The sequence below is a fragment of the Bos indicus genome, chromosome 8 (genome assembly GCF_029378745.1).
Source record: "Bos indicus isolate NIAB-ARS_2022 breed Sahiwal x Tharparkar chromosome 8, NIAB-ARS_B.indTharparkar_mat_pri_1.0, whole genome shotgun sequence".
NCBI lineage: Eukaryota > Metazoa > Chordata > Mammalia > Artiodactyla > Bovidae > Bos > Bos indicus.
In genome coordinates, this window is record NC_091767.1 from 84,850,981 (window position 1) to 84,865,213 (window position 14,233).

Genomic DNA, 14,233 nt, shown 5'->3' on the forward strand with positions numbered 1-14,233 from the left:
GACAGTTTGCATGTGTGGGGCTAGGCAGCCAGATGTGACAGGGCTTGCTTAGGTTGGTCAGTGCCAAGCCTGAGTCCTAGCTCAGTGCCTGTGCCAGGGACACCAGTGAGGAGGGCTGAGCCGCCATGGGATAGGAACTCCCACTGAGATCGTGGGGATCCTGGGCTGCCTTCCCAGGACTGTGGAGACCCTGCAGAGCAGTGGAGGCTGGAGTATGGGCATTGGGGTCTGCCCAGAACAGTGCTGTTATGCACACCCACCAGTTGGCATCCTCTCAGAGTTCATGGCTGGATCAAGGGTGCAGGCTGCCATATGATTGTTCATGGCTCCTCAGGTCCAGAGATGCTGAGAAGCTGGCCGGGAGTGCCCTGAAAGTGGTGGGACCTCTCCCTCCTCCCCTACCCCTACCCAGGGCCTGCAAGCCTGCCCAAGGTGCCCAGGCTGGAGGAGTGTGAGGGCCTGGGAGGACCCTTGTGTGGCTTCCCTCCTTTGAGTTGGGCAGGCAAAGCCAGTTCTGAGCTGGACTTTGAGAAGGGGCGTAGTGAGTGGGAGGAGCGGAGTGGGTAGGGAGAGACCTGGGAATGAGAGCGAGCAGGGGAAAGGGGCTGAGGGCTGGGATGGTGGCATTTACTGGATTGGCTTAGGTAGAGACAGGGAGAAAGATGTGCCCTGACACCTCAAAGGGGATGTTTTGGGGAAGTCTTCTCTCTTTATTTCTTATTTCTCATGTGAAGTCTTTGATTTAATCTGATATACACACAGATCATTTGACCAGCACAGATTCGTTTCCACCTATGTGGGGTCACCCTACGGTCTGAAAGGGGCTGTGCTTCCCTCGTGCCATGGGACACATCTTCTCTGTGTGTAATCAAGGGTCCTTTACAGAAGTGAGTGAACCCTGAGGGGCCAGAGCACCTCCTGTAGTGCTTCGTCCCCTGAGTAGCTCAGGGGAGGTGCTGTGTTGGGAGAACATAGGGTCAGAGTTTGGGACCATTGTTGGCGAGGTTGGACAAGGCTATATGCGGCCCTCACACCCCTGGGCAAACCTCCCACCTCTCCTGTCATGACCCTTCTCCACTGTGACAGAAAGGTGTATGACATGATCCACAATGTTTCCAAATCTCCAGATATTCCTGGATGGATAACCCTCTACTCTTTTCAGATCCATGTACCATCTGTACTGTTGTTCACTTCATATTCAAACATCTCAACTCACTTTCTAAAAGTTTGAATACTTTGTAACTTTTTGTGTTGAGAGAATTTGAAGAGTTACAAAAAAAGGTACAGTTTCCCTGTACCCCACACCCTGCCTCCCCTGAAGTTAACATCTTATCAAATTATGTTACAAGCATAGAAACAGGCAGAAACACTGGGGCCACACTGCTAACCAAACTTCAGGCCTTGGGCAGATTTATTTAGTTCCAGGACCCCACATTGCATTTCACTCTGGTGTCTCCTTACTCTCCTGAATCTTTCTGTTCCAAGGAAACTTCGTATCATTCCCTGAAATAGAACATTAGTATAACTTGCTGTAGACAGTACTTGTAAAAATAAACATAACTGTGAAAGTAACAGGCTCCCTCTTGTTCCACCTGTGACCCATCACATCCCTACAATGAACCCCTCTTTGGATGGATTGGAAGGGGGTCTCTGAAGTTACTTTCACTCCCAGTGGCCTACTCTTTGCTGGTAGGACTCTAGTAGCAGTGCCGGCTGAGATCATGGTTGAGGCAGTCTCCTTCCATAGGGGAAGAACCTGCTCCCAGGATGTGTCCACCCTGGCAGGAAGCCTGGAGAACCCTGACTACCCCTTCTGGCATTCTCTGCGGCAGTCTTTCTGCTGGACCGAGCTGGTACTTGGGCAGCCAGGAAGGCAGGAGCTCGTGTTCCACCCTATCTTGACCATGACTGGTCACTCCTGGGGCTAGGATAACGTGTCAACCCAGTCTGCCTTCCTTGCACCCACTGCAGTGTCACCTGGAAATTGATTGACTGGGAAGGGATAGATTTTGTGGCTGGGTGTCCTCAGAGCTGTCTTATCTGTCTGAGCAGATATGGCACCACTCAGGCATTGGGAACCTTCCTCCTCAATTGGGGTGCCACAGAGCCAGAAATGGGGGCCAAGAGATGGGGGGCTTCTCATGCTTGTGCCTCCTGCCAGACCCTGTGTGTCTGCCTTTGGCAAGTCGTCTAACTCTAGACCAGTAAGTAGCTCTAGGGAGTGACCTGGACATCTCACCTTTTCACCATCTTGACGTGAAGAGTCTCTGTGAGATATTAGAGATCCTGAAGCTTCCTGACCCTCTTTAAGTTCCTGTTGTATTGAGCTTGAAGGGTTTTTGGAAGCATAATCAGTAAAGTTGATTTTAAAGAGTTTGAAAGCTGAGGTGCTGTGCCAGTCCTTTAGAGGCGGAAGTTCCATTTATTCCTCAGCAAGTACTATGGGGTGCGTGTTCTGTATGGGGTGCAGTGCTAGCTTTGTGGTTTCCTGGGGTAACAAGGCAGATCCCCTTGCCTCTTACAGGTTTTCTTCTGTGAGAGTCAAACTTGTGGGCTGGGAGTTCCATCCCAGCCTGGGGAGTGTTTCAGAGCCGGAGGAAGCATTGTGTGGGGCAGGGAGGTGCATCAGGGCCAGCCTGCAGGTGTGGCTGGAGACAGGAACCACTCTGGGGCACTGAGCAGAGCAGTGGTAGGAGGGGACTGAGGACTTGACAGGGGTCCTCTGGATGCTGTGCACGCAGCTGGGGAAGAGGACGGGGACAGGGGTCCCTGCCCAGATGAGAGGGGACAGGCAGGACCTGGGGTGAGGACTGGGGTGGGGAGAAGGGGTTGAATTCTACAGGTACTCTAAGGTGGGCTGGCAAGACTTGCCTGCTATAGATCCCCTCTGATTGCTGTGTGTTTGTCCTGCCATCTGGACTCCACGTGCCCTCCTCGCCAGGGCCCTATCTCTGTGCCCATCCTCCCCAGGACTGGTTGACCTTTGTGGGCTTTTGCCATGTCTTTCACCCCACCCAGCCTTAAGCTTTTTAGGGCAGATCCTCTTCCTGGGTCCTTGGCCCTCATGGCTGCTCAGTACCACAGAGTGGGATGGTGGGTGGCTCTGTTGGCCAGCGAACTGTGTGAACTTGGAGAGAAAGAAGGGCTTGCCAGGGCTCAGGCCTCAGTGCCACAATCTGGGAGAGCAGAGCTGACAATTAAATCTTCTAATGTGAGATCCCTTAATATAGTGGGAAGTGCCATTCACATGGTGACCGAGTTGTGGCATGTTTGACGTGGTTAGGAATAATGATTTGTCATTTTAAAATGAAGAATTCTCACTGAATGAGCTTAAGAAGTTCCAGAGGAGGTTGGGGGAATGTCCTGCCAAATTATAGAGGGCAGAACAGATATCCCCTGTCCATCGATCCTTTCCAAATGAGATGAAACTCAAAGGAAGCTACTTGGAGCTCATGGTAATCACCAGAATGTTTGCTTTTGTTGAAAATATTGGCCTGGAAGCATGCTTGATGCGAGCCTCTGCACTGCAGCCTGCATTTGTTTGGGGCCTCTTGGGCTTAGGTGCGGCTGCAGATGGCCTGAGTTCGGGCAAAGTTTGGGATACTTGAAGCGGACCCTGCCACGCTCAGTTACCATCTGTGGGTCCATCCCCTCACCTCTGTGATCATGGCACCTGGCCATGTGCAGGGCCTTTTTCCAAAATAATGAGAAGTTTTGCTGTTAGGAGGGAGTGTTGGCCAGAAAATAATGTTCCACAATAGAGTATGCTAGAAGAATCCAACTGCTAAGATTCCTGTGTGGGTAAAGCAAAGCTGTTAAGTGACTGGTGTGACTAGTAGCACTGCAGGGCTCACACTCTGTCTGGCCTTTGTGGTGTCAGGATTAGTTCCCAATCATCCTTTTTTATTGGATGGTGGTGGGCCAGGCAGGCCACCTTGGCCTCCTACTTCTAGCACAGGGAGAGGGCCCTTGTCTCCTCACCCACTGCTGGTGTAGGCATCTCTGCCAGGGGTGGGGGCAGAAGTGGCATTTGGCATATTCTGGCTCAAGTGTGCTGAAAACTCCATACCTGTCCATGGGTTTGAAAATGCAGTGTGGATAGAGACATCTTCGCAGCGGAAAGGCCACATCCGGTGGCAGGTAGGGAAGCTGGGCTCTCTGCACACCCTTGGTGCCTCAAGTGTACCCAGCAGCCCCCCCCGGCCTCCCACTTAGAGCCACGTCTCCATCTCTGCACCCTGCCTCCATGTCTCACTCCAGCTCCATTCCCTACTCCTGTCTGTCTCAGTTCTCAGCTTTTTGGCTTGGTGGTGAGGCTAACAGCGCTCTTTGGAATGGGTCTTGGCCCTGTGCTTTAGGGCACAGGGTCTCTTCACTTCCCTCCAAAGTGTTGGGTCATCTGTGGACAAACGTAGTTAGAATTCCAGCCAGTGACTGGCTTTGCCTCTAAGCATAAGAACTGAAGGTCCTTGTGGTGTTTGTCCAGGCAAATGGAGAAACAAGCCTTTCATCCTTTTTTAAAAATTAGGGTGAAATTCACATACCATGAAATTAACTGTTTTATAAATTTAAGTGTTAGTCGCTCAGTCGTGCCTGACTCTTTGCGACCCCATGGACTGTAGCCCACCAGGCTCCTCTGTCCATGAGATTTTCCAAGCAAGGATACTGGAGTGGGTTGCCATTTCCTTCTCCAGGGGATCTTCCCAACCCAGGGACTGAAACCGGGTCTCCCGCACTGCAGGCAGATTCTTTACTGACTGAGCTACAAGGGAAGCTCCTAGTGCACAGTTAATAGCATTTAGTACATTCAGGACATTTCGCAGCTGTCACCTCTGTCTAGGTTGTGAACATTTTTATCACCCCCAAAGAAAACCCATTAGACAACTTCCCCATTCCTCCTCCCGTCAGTCCTGGACAACCACCCATCTATTTCCTGTCCCTATGGGTTTATCTATTCTGGACATTTCATATAAATGGAATCATACTATATGTAACCTTCTGTGTCTGTCTTCTTTCACTTAGCATAATGTATTCTTAGGATCATCCGTATTGTGGTGTGTATCAGAACTTCGTTGACTTTTTATGGCTGAATAATACTCCAGTGTAAGGATATACCACAGTTTGTATATACATTCATCTGTTTAGGGTTATTTGGGCTTTTTCCACCTATGGCTATTGTCAGTAGTGGTGCTGTGAACATTTGTGTACAAATATTTGTTTGAAGACTTATTTTCAATTGTTTAGGGAATTGCTGGGTCATATGATTAGTCTATGTTTAACTTTTTGAGTAACCAGCAAACTGTTTTTCCACAGCAGCTGCACCATTTTACATTCTTAACATCAATGTGGGAGCAATCTGGTTTCTCTTCATCCTTACCAACACGTTGTTTTTTATTTTTAAAATTATGGGCATCCTAGTGGGTGAGAGGTGGTATCTCATTATGATTTTGGTTTGCATTTCCATAATGGCTGATGATGTTGAATATGTTCTCATGCATTTGTCCATTTACATATCTTTGGAGAAATGTCTGTTGAAACAGGTTGCCCATTTGAATTTTTTTTTTTTAATTTTAAGAGTTCTTTATATATTCTAGACAATAGACCCTTATCAGATACAAAATTTGCACGTGTTTTCCATTCGATGGGTTGTCTTTTCACTTCTGTGTTAATGCCCATTGATGCACAAATATTTTTAATTTTGGTGAAGTCTAATTTGTCTTTTTCTTCTGTTGCTTGTGCTTTTGGTGTTATATCTAAGAATCCATTGCCAGATCTGGAGGTCATGAAGATTTACCCCTTTGATTTCTTCTAAGAGTTTTACAGTTTTAGCTCTTATATTTAGTTTTTGACTCATTGTCAGTTGATTTTTATATATGATTTGAAATAGGGATCCAACATCATTTGTTTGCATGTGGGTGTCCAGTTGTCCCAGAGCCATTTGTTGGAAAGACTATTTTTTCCCTATGAAAGTCTTGGTGGCCTTGCTGAAAATCGTTTGACCATATCCACGAGGATTTAATTCTGTACTCTCTTCCATTCCACTGGTCTGTGTGTCTGTCCTCCTGCTAGCACCACGCTGTTTTGGTTACTGTAGCTTTGTAGTAATTTGGAAGTGGGAGACTTCCAACCTTGTTCTTTTTAAAAAAATTTTTTTGAATTGTTGGGACTCCTTGCAAATTCCATATGAATTTGAGAATTGGCTTCTCCATATCTGCAAAAAGGGCTTTTGGAATTTTGACAGGGATTGCGTTGAATCTGTAGATTGCTTTGGGTAGTATTGACATCTTAGTATTATATCTTCTGATGTATGAGCATGGGGTGTCTTTCCATTTATTTAGATTTAGGTATTCCCTGATTACTTCCAGCAATTTTTTGGTAGTTTTCAGTGTGCAAGTTTTAAATTTCTTGATTAAGTTTATTCCTAGGTACCCCATCTTCTTGGATGCAACTGTAAGTAGGATTGTTTCTCTAATATCTTTTTTGTATTTGTTGCTAGTGCTTTTACACATTTTAATTTTTTTTTTTTAAATCACCTTTTAACATGTGGTGGTGAAATTTCCTGAACCAGACATGCTTGGGTGCAGGTGCTGAGGTATGCACATGCTCAGCTGCTCGCCTTTGGATGTCATGTGTCCAGAGTGTCTGCATGCCCAGGGAGGAGTGCTACTTTCCTTTTTAATCTTAAGTGTTCATTGAGCCTTCCCTCTGTCACATCCTGGGTTAGGCATTTTTCATACACATGTGGTGGGGGTGCTTCTTGTGTTGTCTGGGGATTGCCATACAGGTCTCTGTATCCTTTATGGTGACCGTTAAGGAAGTTACAACTGAGTAGTCAGGGCTTGCTGCTGGGCTTGTAGTGTATGTGGCCTTGCTGACCTTCCCACTGCCTCTGAGTGCTTGGTGGTGGTGGGCCTTTCTGATTGAGAGGCAAGCAAGCTGAGGCTAGAAAGATCAGCTCTCTGAGGTCAACACTACCACATGATAGGCTGGGACGACAGCAGCTCCCTCTACCAATGCCCCTTCATTGATGTTAATGACAAGGTTCAGTGCCTGGGACCCCAGAGGGTGAGAGTTCCCAGCAGTTGTGAAGCTGTGGGTTGGGTCAGCCCTGCTCCTTGGGCTGAGCAGCGCATGAGGGCAGCGAGTAAGCTCCTGGGATGGTAGTGCAAGCTGCTGACTAAACCATGAGCCTTACGCTGGGGTAGGCTGCTTGCCCAGGAAACTTTGGGCACAGTCTGGCTGGGTGCATCTGGGTCTGGGTCCCTCCAGTAGGGTGCTGTTTTCTGCTTCACATAAAAGTGCAGGGTGGAACTCATTTCTTGTGCTCTACACAGCATGGGCTGGGCACAGGTCCCATGGTGCTGGATAAGTGTGAGTGGCTGGATAGGCCTTGGAGACTGCCCTGGGGCCAGGTCTGAGCTCATAGATGCCTCCCCCTGGGACAGCCAGACTTACGCTGGTAAGCCCAGACTGATGCATGATCAGCCCAGCTACATGGACTCTGATACTTGAAAATCTTTTTGTAGCTTTGTGACTTTGCCTCTCATTTTATCCAGCCCCTAAGAACTGCCCCCAGATCAGAGTCTGGATGTGAATTCCAGCAAAGTTGGGCTGGAAGGGGAGTGAGAAAGTGCTTTCTGGGAACAGTGGGGGCACACAGGCCCTTCCCTGCCCAGGCTCCATCTCACCACCCTCCTGGGCTGACTTGCTGTCACCTGGAGAGATGACACAGGAATAGGTATTCAGCCCCCATCTCCTGCAGAAGAGGCTGAGGCCTGGGGCCCTGTGCAGTATGACTCTAGGCATCCTGGGACAATCAAGAAACTGCAGCCTGATCCAGTCTGCCTGCCAGATGAACAAGGCCCAGAGAGGTGTGCAGTGAGCTCCCCAAGAGGACTCCCCAGACCCTGTGGGGAGGGAGATCCCATGACACCCCGTGAAGCAACACAGGGGGTGTGCATCAGAGCTGGGATGGGTTCTCACTAAACATCCTTCTGCTGACATTTGCAAAACTCCAGGGTTAGCTGCCTTTGTTGGTACTTATGGAATCTCTTCCCTGGAAATTTAAGATAACTGTGGCTAATCTCCCAGCTGTTTTGGAGCTATTGCCCATAAAAAAGGGGGTGCCTGGGGGTGGTGATGCCTCATTGCTCCCAGCAAGATACTTTCTGTCATCCCCTTGTTCTTTCAGCAGCTTCCCGAGGGCACCACACTTGGGTCTGCCTAGGAGAATCTGGCTTGGAGAGGGCCAGCAGCCAGCCTGGGTCACTGGCTGGTAAGTGGCACGTGGGGCTCTGCCACCCCGCCCTCCCCTTGGCAAGGTGAGAGTCTGGCAGGCACTGCTTCACCCGTGCTGTTGGAGGGTGAAGTCTTAGCTGCTGTTCGGTCTTGTGGTTCTCATGATACCCTGTTGTCGTGGTGACCTTTTGATCCCAGTCTGGGTACTTATGTAGCCGACCCCCGTCCTGTCCTGGTACTGCCCCTGGACCTCTCCAGCGTCCCTCTCAGAATCCTGGGCCCCTGTCTGCCAGAGCCCCTGCCCCCTGCCCAGTGTGTAAGCATTAGGTACTTGCATTTCGGTCCCTGGCTCCAGAAGTGGAGGTGGACAGGGGAACCTGGGCGTGACTCACTAAGTGGGGGTGGGCATCTTTGTGAGTCTAGGGGCCGTGTTGTATTATATCCTCTCACTTCACTGGGCCACTGCTAGGTGTGGGACTAGGGCTCTGAAGACTTGTACCTAGGTTGCCTCAAAAGCTGTGCTTTCCCAGACCCTGCACGCCATGTCCCAGTCCTGCCCATCCAGTCCCCTTCTCCAGCTTCCCAGGGCACGTGGTTCCTTTCCTTTGCTCCACAGACAGCGTGACCCTCTGGAATAGAAGGTGGGTGTTGGTGGGACCAGAGAGCACCATGTGGCTCTGCTCTTCCTGGCGCTCAGCGGCCGAGGTCCAGAGGTGCAGCCCTGCCTGATCCTTCTGCAGAGCAGCCGTGCCAGCCTCAGGGCTGTGAAAAAACCAAGTGCTGGATTGAAGCTTGGAGAAAGAGGCGGACAGATCTGCATTCAATTTGAGAAAAAACTTTTTGATAATTGAAATTGGCCCTAGACTGGACTGTCTGGGGAAATATACCATGCACGTTAAAGCAGGATCTCTCCATCTGGGCTCTGTGGACACTGGGACCAGAAAGTTCTTTGTGGGATATGGAGCAACCCTGGCCTCTGCCTACTAATCCAGGAGCACCGCCCCTCAGTTGTGACAGCAAAAGTGCCTCTAGGCATAGGCCGATGTCCTTCGGGAGATACAGTTGTCCCTGGTGGAGGAGAAGAGGTGACTGAACATCTGCAGAAACATATTCACTTTCGTTGGGTGGAAAATGGAGCTTCTGACCCCTTTTCTTTATGTTTATTGTGATAGGAATAACTGCATTTATTCACTTAAAAATAGTTATTTGAACAAATTTGCAAGTGGAATACTAGGATCTGGCTTTTTAAAAAGGAGTGTGAAGGAATCGGTAGTGAAAAGTTATCTTCTCTCCAGAACCAACTCGATTGCAGCTCTTTAAGAAAAGCTCCAGGGAGATTTCTGTTTATACAGCATTTGTGTGGCGCAGCCGCCCCCCTCCCTTTCCTCAGGCACACAGGCGCATAGGCGCATGCTGTGGGCACGGTTCTGCCTGGGACAGGGGTCTCACCGAGGGCTCCGTTGTGCTGTCTGCGCTCAGGGATGCATTTTCCTGACTCCTAGGTCCTGGTTGGCGTTAAGCTTTCTTCTCATCTGTAGCAACTGCAGTTTTGTGCAGGGAGCATCCTGGTACATACAGTTATGTGGTCACATGTACAACTTTATCTGTTAGATAAATCCCAAGATATAAGGCTGCTGAGTTGAAGGGGAACGCATTATAGGTTTTAAAATTGCCAGATAGGTTGTACAGATTTCTCTACACACTAGCAACACATTTTCTGAACTTTTTGATTTTTTTTTGTCAACTCTGTCTAGAAGGTGAAAAATTGTTTATCTCACTGTGGTTTTAGAGTGCAGTTTTCATACATTATTACTTCAATTTCTAGTTGTCTAGTTATTAACTCACTTTTAAATTCTTTTTGCCCTGCAGTTGTAGGATTTTGGAAATGGCCCTGATGCTTTCTAATAAAGACAAAAAGAGCAGATTGAATCTGAGAAGTAAAATGAGAGGCAGCCTTCTTCTGTTGGGTCAGGGCAGGGTGGGATGGGTGTCACTCCCATGCTCTCCGTCCTCCTGCTCCAGTAGTACTCTGAGCCCCTGCAAACCTTTAGGACTGGCAGAGGGTGAAAGCCCACTTGTTTGCTAAATATCCCCTCTCCCTTCCTTTTTAAAGTAATTTTATTTATTTATTTTGCTGTGCTAGGTCTTTGTTGCTGCGAAGGCTTTTCTCTAGTTGCAGCGAGCAGGGGTTACTCACCAGTTTCAGTGCATGGGCTTCCCATTATGTGGCTTCTCTTACTGTGGAGCACAGGCTCTAGGGTGTGCGGACTTTAGTCGTTTTGGCTCCCGGACTCTAGAGCACAGGCTCAATAGTTGTGATGCACAGGCTTAATTGCTCTGTGGCATGTGAGTTTTTCCTAGATCAGGGATCGAACCCATGTCTCCTTCACTGGCAGGTGGATTCTCTACCATTGAGCCACCAGGGAAGCACCCCCTGCCACCTCTCCTTTCCTTTTGAGTCTTATTGTGAGGTCAGCCTCATTTGCTTTTATTTCTTTAAGAACTTTTATTTTAGACTTGTTTTAGGTTTGTAGAAAATTTGCAGCCTTGGTTGAGTTTGTGCATACTCTGGCTTAGTTTCCCTGATTGTTAGCGTCTCACATCACTGCCCTACCCTGGTCACAGAGCAGGAGTTCATGTTGTTCCATTGCCATACACTCCCAACTCCTGGTCCTCCCCACAGAACCAGGTTTGCTTTAGGCCTTGCGTGCCTTGTTGTGGCCTCTCAGATCCCTTTGTCCTCTGATCCTGACACTGAAGACCCTCCAGAGTTTGTGTACCTTTGAGGAACCATGTCTCCGGCTTGTGTGACTTCCTTGTGGCACCTTCACACACCCCTAAACCTGGGACCCCAGCCCCAACATGGGCACTCTAACTGCTCTTGGGGCTGTCTGTGATCCTGTGAGAGAGCTGGGCATCACTCAGCAGCCCCATGGTGGTCCCTGCAGCACAGACATGGGGTGTATTCCACGTGGTCCTGATCACAAAGGCTGCCATTAAGGATCATGGTGCTGCTCCCCTTTCACAGTTTCTTCTAGATCTCAGACTTGTTTTGTTTTATTAGATTTCAAACTACTCTTTGGAAAAGAAAGATGTAATTAGGGTGGTCTTTTGCACCTCCCCTCTGAAAAGCTGACTGAGAGAGTGGCCGCTCCCCAACCCTTGTGCTCTGCCTTGGGGACCAATGTTACCACCATCCAGACACTTCAATGGCTCCTGCCCTCTGGACACACCATTGGAGTAGGGTGTGCGAGTGGGGGTGTCCCAGGGAGCATTTGGTCCAGCCCTCTCTTTTGCAAACAAAAAATGAAGCTCTTTCCAGACCCTGGGGCGTTCCCACAGATGGGCTGGAACCCTCCTGGTTGGTTCTGCCCTGGGGAAGGCCCCCTGCCTCCAGTGCTAAGAAGCACACGTTTGAGTGCTGGAAGCCCTTTATCCTCTGTGACTTCAGTGAGTGATTGATGACTGTGAGCCCCTATTCGCCTTGTGGTCGGGCTGCCTATCTGCAGTGGGAGGCTGTGACCAACTGGCCTTGAGTTTCTGGGGTCAGTAGGATGTGGCCCGATGCTGTTCTGGTAGAGGCCTGCCCGCTGCTGGGTTGTCCTTCTGGAGCCTCCCCTCTCTGCCTGCCCTCCTGCCCTGTCCGTGGAGCCTCTATCACCTAGGAGGCCTGGGCAGCTCCCCGAGGTCCCTTGTTGGAACGATGGATCAGGATCCAGCCTATCTTCAACATCCCCTGCCACCCCAGAGCTGGTCACTAGAGGCCTGAGGGATGGCAGAGCTGGGCCTGGTTGTGTCCTTGCCACTTCCCTGCTGACGCTCTGGGATTCCAGGATTCAGTTCATTTTTAAACTCCTGGGGCAGTCCCTGTACAGATGGTCCCTGTGCTGGGGCCACGGGTCTGGATGATGGCTCACGGTCACAGCACCCTGTTGTACCGGGGGTCCTCTGGGAGCGGACAGTCACCTCGCGGTGCTGGCCTGTTCACCGTGATCTGCACGCACTGCGAGTTAGTGAAGGAAAAGGCTCTTGGCAAAGCCACCCAGCAGCAGTTGGCAGCCTGCCATTCTGACCAGTCGCTTGGCAGGAGAATCTTAAAGGCCTTTCCGGAAATGTCCTGTCTGTAGGGCGGAACTATGGACACGGCCTAGTGTGCTTGTGCTTGCTGGTATCGTCAGCGTCGGATGGACAGAGGACCCTGGCACCCCTGTACAGTGAGATCTAAGGTCTTGTGTGCCTCATCTCGTCCGCAGGGCCTGTTCCAGGAGCCAGGTGAGGCCCCTGACTTAGGCTGGATGTGGTCAAGCGCAGCCAGTGTCCTTTTGCCATGCTCACTGCCCAGTGGCTATGATGGCTGCTGTTAAAGTGTCCCTTGAGGCCCAACTTGTACCATCCTAGACCCATGGCCTGGTCCCCTCTGGGATAGGGTCCATCAAAAGGCGTATCATAAGATGCTCATCTCAGAGGGCTGCAGCACACGTCTGCTCCAGGCCCACACCTTTTTTTGTGCCTTCTGAGAGTCTTGAGCAAGGGCCCACTGGAGCCCATCCAAGTTTCCATAGCCTGATCTTTGCTTTTCTTGTCCTCTATGGTAAACACATGAACACACACAGACACCAAAAAAAAAAAAAAAAGCAAAGGACAGATATTAGAATGTTCCACCAGGATAGAAGCACACCAGTTAGTCCTCCATCCAGATGTGGCCACACTACAACCAGAGCACATCCTTCATCTGTGCTGTCACCTGGAGGGTCACAGCACAGAGCTGGATCCCAGGCCCTACACCTAAACACCTTCCAAGGGATATGTTAGGGGCTGAGGACAGGCACCTCACCTCCCTGGGCCTAGAGTGTTATTTCTGTTGATATGACCTTGGATTGCATTTGCTCTCAGGTCAAATTTGTCTTCCCAGCCACCTTGTGAGTCTCTGAGGATTTTATCCAGATGGAAAGCTGTAATTCCCAGAGCTTGTGTTTGCTGTATATCTGCATACAATTGGTTTCCTTAGAAACTGCTGGAATAAATGCTCCAGAACCTGCTTCTGATTTTTAAAGAGAACATGCCATTTATCTGGAATATCTATTAAAAATTCACCGGGACAGGTTTAAAAATATATAAAGAGACATTTTGAATATTCATTTAATATATCAAGGATTCTAGACTCTCATTAGATTGAGGGGATGATTAAATAAATTATAATGTACTCACAATAGGAAATTATTCAGTCTCAAACAGTAGATGTTTATGACAAGATTTTAATGATATGGGAAAACATTTACGCTATAATATTAAATAGGAAAATAAAACAAGATGCTATATCATCTATATAGGATGTTAGTTGGTATGAATCAATTAAAACAGAAGACATGCTGGAAGAAAATGTTAAGAGGGTTGAGAGTGTCTTTTTTCCTGTTGCTTTCATACTCATCTGTACTTTTCATCTTGTTTTCTAGGAACATAAGGTTACTTTTATAAGCAGAACTAAAATAAGCATGAAAATAAGGTTGTCAGAGTGTAGAGGTCATCCTGCCCTTCCTCGCATTTTACAGGTTTTGGAGACTATAGTAAGGCCCCTGTATATGAACAAGCTCTGTTCTGAGAGCAGGTTTGTAAGTCCAATGAATTTAGCCTAGGTACGTGACTAACACAATTGGCTATATAGTACTATACTATGATAGGTTTATATTACTTTTCACACAAATAATACATAACAAACAATCACAAAAAATAAATACCATATTTTAAATCTTACAGTACAGTACCTTAAAAAGTACAGTCGTGCCAGCTATATTGCCGCTGCTTTTACGCTTGCTTCCAGACACCTTGGGCTTGAAACAGACACTGTGCTACGGAACTCTATACAGTACTGTAGTGAAGTACACAAAAGTACAACTGCTTGTAGAGAATGCACGCACGTGACACTTGTGTGATTGTACGTGAGAATGCACATTCGCATCTTTGAAAGTTCTCGAGTTGAAGGTTCATATGTAGGGGA

At 48.7% G+C, this 14,233-nt stretch overlaps 1 protein-coding gene across 5 annotated transcripts in view; it reads left to right on the forward strand.

The window, feature by feature from the left end:
- PHF2 (PHD finger protein 2) overlaps positions 1-14,233 on the forward strand; it is a 92,898-nt gene that overhangs the window by 1,530 nt on the left and 77,135 nt on the right. For 2 of the 5 annotated variants that reach the window (XM_019966608.2, XM_070795150.1), the window contains exon 1: positions 2,844-8,275. The exons of 2 other annotated variants lie outside the window; for them this stretch is intronic. In XM_019966608.2, the coding sequence (XP_019822167.2) occupies positions 8,043-8,275 (233 nt within the window). In that variant the 5' untranslated portion in view covers positions 2,844-8,042. Of the gene's footprint in view, positions 1-2,843; positions 8,276-14,233 lie in introns of those variants that run through there. One more of the 5 variants, XM_019966606.2, reaches the window with a different exon arrangement.